This window comes from Carlito syrichta, unplaced genomic scaffold (assembly GCF_000164805.1).
Source record: "Carlito syrichta isolate Samal-C Ts95f unplaced genomic scaffold, Tarsius_syrichta-2.0.1 Scaffold306677, whole genome shotgun sequence".
Taxonomy (NCBI): domain Eukaryota; kingdom Metazoa; phylum Chordata; class Mammalia; order Primates; family Tarsiidae; genus Carlito; species Carlito syrichta.
This window is the reverse complement of record NW_007250773.1, coordinates 472607-482287: the sequence shown is the minus strand read 5'-3', so window position 1 is coordinate 482287 and position 9681 is coordinate 472607. Positions and strand designations below refer to the sequence as shown.

Here is a 9681-nt window from a genome sequence, read left to right as displayed (position 1 = left end):
AAAAATCAGCCGGGCGTGGGAGCACATGCCTGTAATTCTGGCTACTTGGAAGGCTGAGGCGGAAGGATCGCCGGAGCCCAGCAGGTCCAGGATGCGGTGGCCGGAAGCAGCCACTGCACTCCAGTCTGGGCAACAGAATGAGACTCAGTTGGAAAAAAAAAAAAAAAGCTATTGAAATTCATGTTTTATATGGTTAATATGTTTATTTTATTAAACAATAGAAGAAAATGCATGTTCACAATGAACTTATTCACTGTTAAAAGATTTCAGATTAAAAAAATTTTTTTGTAGGGACAGGGTCTCACCATGTAGCCCAGGTTGGCCTTGGACTCCTGGCCTCAAGCAATTCTCCCACCTTGGCCTCCCGAAGTGGTGGGATTACAAGTGTGAGCCACCATGCCTGGTTTCAGATTTTTAATGTTAAAAAAGTTAACACTGTACTTAATCGTAAGAGAAAATATACATTATTTCATCACTACCTCCAATATTTTGTTTCTAGTGGAAAATATAGCTTTAGTAATATTTCTGATCAAGGAGATAAAGATGGAAATGAATTTAGAAAGTGGCTGAATATACGTATATTGACAATCTCCACTTGTGACATTTTGATCTCTGCAAGAACTATTCCTCCCCTTCTCCCCTTGCCCAAACAGTCTTTCCCTGCAGTTTATGCCCAGATACTCCTGCATATCTTTTAGGTCTTGGCTCAAACATTATTTCAATTGGACATCTTCCCTGGGCAAGATTTTCTGCTCATTGTATAAGGCACTCTATAATTACCTACTGTAGAAACCACTGCACTACAATGACTGTTACTCTATTTGTTTGAAGCACCCTAGGAACTAGCATAGGGTTAGTATAAAATGGGATAGTAAATTGTGAAATTATGTGCAGAAGGTCTGACTCTGTAATAAAAATGGCATTTTTTTTTTTTGAGTTGGAGTCTCACTCTGTTGCCCAGACTGGAGTGCGGTGGCTGCTTCCGGCCACCGCAGCCTCACCTGCTGGGCTCCGGCGATTCTTCTGCCTCAGCCTTCCAAGTAGCTGGAACTACAGGCATGCGCTACCACGCACGGCTAATTTTTTTTTTATTTATTGTAGAGATGAGGTCTCGCCAAGTTGCCCAGGCGGGTCTCGAACCTGTGGGCTCAGGCAATCCACTCACCTCAGCCTCCCAAAGGCACAAGATTACAGGCTGAGCCACGGAGCCCAGCTAAAAATGGCATTTTTAAAAGTATTACTCTTTTTCTTTTGGATACTAGACATTTTTCTCCATCCCCCCCGAAATGCACACATACAAAATTTTATATATAATTCTTGGGATCATAGATCCCAGGTTTAGAAGCTTTGCACTAGACTGTAGTAAAGTCATACAATGAAATTTCCTGGTAAGCAGTGATTTGCTTTTTCCTTGTCAAAATGTCTACTGGGATGTATACTTTTTTCATTAAAACATATTTGGTTTTCAGGTAGGACAAGGTAATAACAATGAACAGTGATCATTAGTGGCACATGTGCATTAGTGAATGTCAATGGAGTGATCTCAGCACCAGACACCATGACAAACACTTTCCATTTTATCTTGAGAGGATCAAATCAATAGAGCATTCCCCATGAATGAAAAAAACCTGATCCCACTGTGTACCGATACTATCCTTGGAGAAATGTGATCACTCTAAGTGCTATCTGGCTTTGAATTCCATGTCCCAGTTCCTAAGAAACAGGGTAGTCCTTTGGCAACTCAGTAGTTCACATATTTTACAGCATCCTCTGATGCCTTTATCTCTTTACCTTGATCATGAACTCATGGAGGGCAAGGGTTGTCTGTTTCATATCCCTAGGACTGAACTTTGCATCAAAGGATGCCCAATAAATATGACCACCTAACAGACCAAAACATACTCCTTGCATGTAGTGTATGCTCATAACTATACACATAGATATTTCATATAAGCTTCTGTTTACATATTATAGTAAAAATGTCAGATACTCTAAATACACACCAAAACAAATGCAACTACTAGGAAAAATGCAGAATTATGCTATACCAGCATTTGTGAATTCTGTCATCATATGCAGTTCTCCACAATAATCCTAAAGGCAAAGACTTGAACAAAGGTTCTTTTCTCAATATGTCCGTCCAATATTTAATTTCTTCACAGTCTGTTTCTTATGTATTTGAGAAGAACGTTTTGTAAGTCAAAAGATGTCAAAGCATATAGTTGTCTTTGTCTTTGTGATCCAATGGAATATTTTATTGTATTAAACTGATAATCTGTGCATCAGTTCTCAATGTTTGCCTCCCCATCCCTAAAGGAATGTTAATAGAAAAGCACCTTTTTCTTTATACCGGATAACTTGATAATTTTAATCAATTATTTTCTTATTTATGGAGGTTCGAGAAAGGGCAATGCTAAAGCTTAAGTCTGAGCTACTAACATTCACTTCTAATTTGTCTGACAAACAACTTGTTTAGACTGATCCATAAAGTTAGATACAAAAATAAAAATATAAAGTAAAATGGTAATAGATTCAAGAATGTGGCTTAAACTTCGGTGGCTCCAACTACTGCTTCATGAATAACCACTAACATGAGTAGCTACCATTTATAAGGTGCTCTACATAAATGATCTCATTTAATCTTCCTGACCTATCAAGTAGTTGCCATTAGTATTACCAATTAAGATAAGAAGAAAACTCAGGCGTAGCCATTTAGCAACTTGTACACAGTCAAATGGCTACTGAGTAGTGGGGGTAAGGAAGTGAATCCAGATTTAAGACACCCAATCTATGCTGTTAGCCACTTCCCTGTCTTGAAGTTACATAGTGGTTAAAAGCACCAAAAAACAAATCATCCCCATTATTGTAATAATCCTTTTACTGTTCTAAGATATTCCCATATTAAGAGCAATAAAGTTCCTCATAGTCTAATTAATATCCACCCAATTCTAAATGGACTTATTAGGTATCTAGTAGTCTTCACAATTATTTTAAATTCTGTGCCAAATTGTACTTAGAGATTTCCATGAAATGTCTGTTCCAGATCAAGAGGAAGGGGAGGATGAATAGTCAAAACACAGAGAAATTTTAGGGCAACGAAACTTAGTCTGTATATTACTAATAACAGTAGAAATATGTCATTGGACTTTTTCCCAAACCCATAGAATGTATAATACCAAGAGTGAATCCAAATGTACTATAGACTTTGAGTGGTGATGAAGTGTCAGTGTATTTATCATTTGTAACAAATGTACCACTCAGATGTGGGATTGATACATGTTAGGCTATGCGTAGGGCAGCAGGTATGTGAAAAATCTCTGTACCTTCTTCTAGCTTTGCTGTGAACCTAAAAGTACTCTAAAAATTGTCTTAAAAAAATAAAAGAATCAATAAAATCACCATAATCCCACCAAAAAAAAAAAAAAGAGATTTCCAAATCTCAAAGCCTCATTAAAAAAAAAAAGTCCAGGCCAGGCACCATGGCTCAAGCTTGTAATCCCAGCACTTTGGGAGGCTGAGGCGAGAGGATTGCCTGAGCCCAGGGGTTTGAGACCAGGCTGGGCAACTTGGCAAGACAGTGTCTCTACAATAAATTTTTTAAAAAATTAGCTGGGCGAGCCGGGCTCGGTGGCTCAGCCTGTAATCCCGCACCTTTGGGAGACTGAGGTGAGTGGATTGCCTGAGCCCGCGGGTTCGAGACCTGCCTGGGCAGCGAGACCTCATCTCTACAATAAATAAAAAAATCAGCCGAGCGTGGTAGTGCGCGCTTGTAATTCTGGCTACTCGGAAGGCTGAGGTGGAAGGATCACCGGAGCCCAGCAGGTCGAGGCTGCGGTGGCCGGGAGCGGCCACTGCACTCCAGTCTGGGCGGCAGAGTGAGACTCCAACTCAAAAAAAAAAAAAAATTAGCTGGGCATGGTAGCATGCACCTGTAGTTCCAGCTACTTGGAAGGCTGAGGCAGAAGAATCACCTAAGCTCAGCAGGTCGGGGCTGTGTTGGCCATGAGCGTGCCACTGTACTCCAGCCTGAGTGACACAGAAAGACTCCAACTTAAAAAAAAAATGTCCAAACCTCTGCAACAAAAAAAATTTTTTTTGGAGTCAGAGTTTCACTCTGTTGCCTAGACTGGAGTGTAGTGGCAGGATCATGGTTCACCATAGCCTTGATCGCCTGGGCCTAGGAAATCCTTCTGCCTCAGCCTCCCAAGCAGTTGGGACTACCGGTGCACACCACCTACCTGTCTAATTTTTTATTTTTTGCAGCGATGAGGAAAAATATCTTTTTATATTTACAAAAAATATTATTTTAAAAATACACCTTACATTCACTATAATAAGCATATAAGAATTATTTTAAATTCAGGTTTTTAACTTGTAACCATGTAAAACTGCTAAAAATGATAAAGGAGAGTAGGAATGTGGAAGAAAAATAAACTAAAAACTGAACATTTAGATTAAGAACAAGAAAGGAATTTGACTTAGACCATAAACTCTATTTGAAAAACACTTTACAGAGTGAAGGCAATATATGAGAAATATTATTTTCTAGTTTGAAATATATTACCGCTCTTTTAAGCTAATTTCAACTTGCAGATGGTTCCCAATTTATGATGGCTTCAACTTTATTGTGGTGAGAAAGCGATATTCAGTAGAAACTGTACTTGGAATTTTGAATTCTGATCTTTTCCCGGGCTAGTGATATACTATGATACTCTCGATGCTGGGCAGTGGTGGTGAGCCGGAGCTCCCAGTCAGCCACAAAATCACGAGGTTGAACAACTGTGCACTGTGCAGTCAGATGATTTTGCCCAACTGTAGGCTAATGTAAATATTATGAGCTTGTTTAAGGCCGGCAAGGCTAAGCTATGCTGTTTGGTTGGTTAGGTGTATCAAGTACATTTTCAATTTAGGATATTTTCAATTTATGATGGGTTGATTGGGATATAATCCCATTTTAAATTGAGGGGTATTATTTATAATCACATAAGAGACAAAACATGAAAGGCTCAGGATTTTATCCTTTAAAGATTCTCTTTAAAGTGCCTGAGATTTTATCAGTATACAGATTGCTAATGACATAACTTGTAGATTCTCTAAAATATTCCATCGTGTCTTTAAAGATTCTTTACTTTGAAATCCCACTATGCTTTCAGAAACTAAAAAAACTCAAAAAATGCCTCTGAGAGGTCATTTCAATGGTGGCACATATTTTTCTAAATTATGAAAACGAAAAATAAATTTTGTATAAACAAGATTGCTCTGCTAGTGTTGACATGACAAAAGGAAAGTGAGCCACACCCTCAAAGTGGAATGTCAATTTAAGTATCATTCCTTTTCTTCTCGCTTCCCCAAGTGCCAGGACTCCAATTCTAAAGGAGAGTTGGGGTACAGACTAAAGCCAGAGGACATAATCTGGAAAAGCATAAACCTGATTTACGCTTCTGTGGGGTAAGTAGAAGGCTAAATTGAAAGAGTGATAGTGTTCCTCTGGTTGGTCATAATCTATGAGCTTCAGGGAATGTCACCCTCTCTCATTGTGCATTCCCTATTGATGAAGGGAGCCCAAGACGTGAAGCCTGAAGCTTGGGAGTCATTCCAGGCACTGCTTCACCTTCGTCCTCCAGCACCCCAGACCCTCAGTCATCAGGCACAGTCTACTTTTCCAGTGACTGTTCCTTCCCTTTTGTGTTCACTCTCACTACCTTAGTTTGGGACTGTCATCTGTTACCTGGACCATTTTAAGAGTCATGGTTTGGCATCCTTGGAGAGCTTATATATCCTCTGTTCCATCTGCTACACTGCTGCCGGAGTGATAATTCCACAATAAAAATCTTACTTCTTGTTACTCCCAGACATAAAACACCAATAGCTTTTCCATCCATAATCAAGTCCAGGCTTCTCACAAGGAACAGAAAGCCCTCGACAATCTAGCCCCTGCTTATCTTTCCAGTCTTGCACCCTGTTATGCCAACTACAAGCCTGCTGTGCTCCTGTTTGCTACTTCTTGGCTTGGCCAGTGTACTATGTACTGTTTGAAATGTCCTCCCCCATGTTTGGTGACCACTTAGTTATCTCTCAAGGTCTAGCCCACATTCCTCTGGGTGAAACCTCTCCTGATCCTTCTTCTCTCCTGGAATCAATCTTAAAATTCTTGCCTTTCAGGGAAAACTATCTGCAGTCAAAGTTGTTGTAGATTTTCTCCTGGTTTTGAAAAATGAGGGTTAAAAATAAAAAATAAAGAGAATGATCATCTCAGTGACCACCAATAATCACTGAGATAATGAGGCGAGTGTTTTCATTCCCATGTATTTAAGGGTTAAAGTAGGCAGAAACTCCAGGTAGGTCCAGGCCTGCTCATGAAGGGTAGGAACTCTCTTTTCAGAAACAAAATGTAGAAACCCCAAAGCTTTTACTGTAGAGGCCACACACAGTCAATCCACATTTTAAGAGGGTACATTATGCTTCTGCCCCTTTTCTTTTGTGGGAGCGAGGGGGCTCCATTGCAGGATCGGTGTGGTCAGATGGTTTTCCCTCCATGAATCAGCCAGGGAAGTAGTCTGGATACTCCCATGTGTGTCCAGGCACCAGGAGCTCCATTTTGTCAACAAGGTGTGAGTCACATAATCACTGGCCTGGTGACCACTATTTAAATGCTTATAGCCAAACTAAATCAAATAATTGTCACTGGTAGTAAAATTAAAGCACACAGTTCTTGGGACCAAACAACTGTTCAGACATCCACACTTTGCCAGTGGAGCAAGGAAATAAAACTCCCATAAAGCACCACCTGGCTTACCAGATCACTATACTTATATATGCTTTCTTTCATTATTTTCATTTCTAATAATTTGAAATAATTGCTTCTCTTGACCAATTTAAGGCAAAATTCCAAAATTCACTGTCAGCATTTCTCTGTTTTCCTCCAAATCTTTTTTTTTTTTTGAGTTGGAGTCTCACTCGGTTGCCCAGACTGGAGTGCAGTGGCCGCTCCCGGCCACTGCAGCCTCGCCTGCTGGGCTCCGGCGATCCTTCTGCCTCAGCTTTCCAAGTAGCTGGAATTACAGGCATGTGCTACCACACCCAACTGATTTTTTGATTTATTGTAGAGATGAGGTCTCACTGCTCAGGCGGGTCTCGAACCCACGGGCTAAGGCAATCCACTCACCTCAGCCTCCCAAAGGTGAGGGATTACAGGCTGGGCCACCAAGCCTGGCTCCTCCAAATCTTACATAGTTGATTAAAAGTCTTGGAAACTCCTATTTGCCTGATTTCTAGTTAAAGTTAAATTTTTTGTTTTTGCCTGATTTCTTTAATCAAAGGATATGCCACTTACAGCTTAGGTTGCAGATCTCATACATTTTCCATTTTACTGAGAAATGTGTTACCACAGATTTCTCCATGAAGAATTCAAACAGCTACTACAAATACTTTCATGAACCAAATAGCTCATGTTTGCTTATTCATAGGAATCTTGCTCAAAACACAAACGTATGTTATGTTCAAAGTACTAAAGTTGTTAAAAATTATTTCTTGAGACACTGATAAACTAGATTGTATAACTAAGGAAATATTTCATATTGCATGACTTTCAAAATCTGACTGGGGAGGTAAAATCCTTACCAAACACAATGGGTGAAATTTGAGCCATGGTAAGATTGCAACACAAGGTCAAGGAGAAGGAATCACTTTTCCTAACCCCAAATGCTATGTGCAATTTACCTATGGCCCACTCTGTCCTATAGATATGCCTATCAGGCAGATGTTTATGAAGCATTTCTCCTCTCAAGCAAGCATTTCTGCCTTCATTAGTTTAAGAGAATAAACACTAACTAAGAAGCCACTATATTAAAAACAAAACAATTTATAGCAATGACTCAAATAAACTCTTTTCCTGTGGCATTAAGAGAATTAAAGGGTAGAAGTGGAAACTCCTCACAATTTAGGAAAGATTCTGAAAGAAAGTCACAAGTCAAGAGATGACAAAGATCACAAAGATATTAAAAGAGGAAATTTCAAATGGGTCATAATAGTTACTACAAATAATGTGTAAAATGCAATGGCCAATAGATTTTAGTATTACATTGTATAGTAATCTATAAGGATTATCATGCTTAACCTTTGCAACATTATGCTTTTTAAGGAGTTCATATTCATTGAATAAGTGCTGAATAAAATTACTTTCTCATCTAACCTAATAACCCATATTACTAAAAAAGATAATCTTATATCAAATATTTTCTAGATGTCATAGTTTAACATTTTATCCTCATGACAGGCAACCTCTTTAGTGTTTCTACTGTATTTATCATGTACAATCCTATAATTGGTCATGTTGTTTTAACTTACCCTTTTATGAATTTCTATAACATTTCCACAGATGAACAAAATTAACAGCATTTTCATTGTTGATTAGGATCAGATGTAATAAGTGACTTCAAATGTTTTCTCTAGAGGTTTAAAGACAAAGAACTCTAAACAAGCACCCGGCATCTTTTGAAAGGATATCTCAGGTTAGGAAAAAAATATTTTTTTTCCCAGTAAGCAAGAGAAGGGCAACTGGGTGGTAGGCAAGGATGATGGATTTTCAGGATTGTTAATAGTACAGAGTGTATGCTCCTCCTACCTCTCCCTGACCCTACCAGACCCCCATAACAATGAAGATGGTGGTGAGAAACTAGCGGAAGGGATCTGACCATACCTTCATGGGTAGGCTCTGGGTCAGGTGTAAGTGAGATGTCATCCAGCTCTCGCAGGCAGAGCCATTCTCCATCCATAGACACTCGGAATTTGCAAAGGTAGATGGTCTCCATGGCAGCCTGTGTGATCTTGTCAGTGGTGGGGGTTGGCATATCGGTCGGAGGCGTCAGAGCAGACATGATGACTCAGCTGGGACCACAACACACACACACACACACACACACACACACACACACACACACACACACACACACACACCCCAAAAAATATATAAGACCTCCTCACTAAAAAACCCCAAGGCCAAAGCTCTGAAACAAAGCTTTTAGGAAAAGGGGTGAGGGAGATTTTTTAAAAACAAGGAAAAATACCTTATAGTTTAAAGAACCAACTGCTCAAGATAAAAAATTCTACACTACCTTTTCTTACAGACAGTTCCTACCACATAGCAAAATAAGATGATGCTTGTCTCTCCCGGCTTCCTCTCCTTTTATCTTCCCTTCCCCCTTTTTCCAGCTGAGCTATAGGCTTTAAATCCTGCACAGCCGATGCTGCCTTATCTGGTTTTAAAAAACTGGTCTCAGCACGAATAAATTCTCCTTCTTTGTATAGGGGAAAAAAACATAAAAAGAAAACACTAAACAAAAAATAAACCTATACTTTCAATTTAGCTTTAAAAAAATCCCAAGCCGCAGAAATCACTTCCAGGATCTGCTCAGATGAGCCGGGATGCTGAGTTCTCATAGGATTGGTCGTGCGCAGTAAGCAGGGTGTTGACCAAAATGGCTGACTAATGAACTGAACTGAAAATTCAGGCTCATGTGACCAGCTGCTCTGAACGTAGGGCGAGCAATTCCCAGGATGCTTTTATAGATGCTGCTGATGCAGGGAGAGCAATTAGGCTGCTCTCTCTCATCCTGTACACCCACTTCCAGACTGTGCTAGTCAAACTGTGATCAGACTAACACAATGCACATATCCTCATCA

General features: G+C 39.7%; 1 protein-coding gene across 4 annotated transcripts in view; it reads right to left on the bottom strand.

Annotated features, from left to right (window-relative positions):
• RUFY3 (RUN and FYVE domain containing 3) overlaps positions 1 to 9617 on the bottom strand; it is an 81594-nt gene extending 71977 nt beyond the window's left edge. For 2 of the 4 annotated variants that reach the window (XM_008063212.2, XM_008063213.2), the window contains exon 1: positions 8699 to 9617. In XM_008063212.2, the coding sequence (XP_008061403.1) occupies positions 8699 to 8876 (178 nt within the window). In that variant the 5' untranslated portion in view covers positions 8877 to 9617. The remainder of the gene's footprint in view (positions 1 to 8698) is intronic. The other 2 variants (XM_021715107.1, XM_008063216.2) reach the window with 2 other exon arrangements.
• Positions 9618 to 9681: the final 64 nt, after the last annotated feature.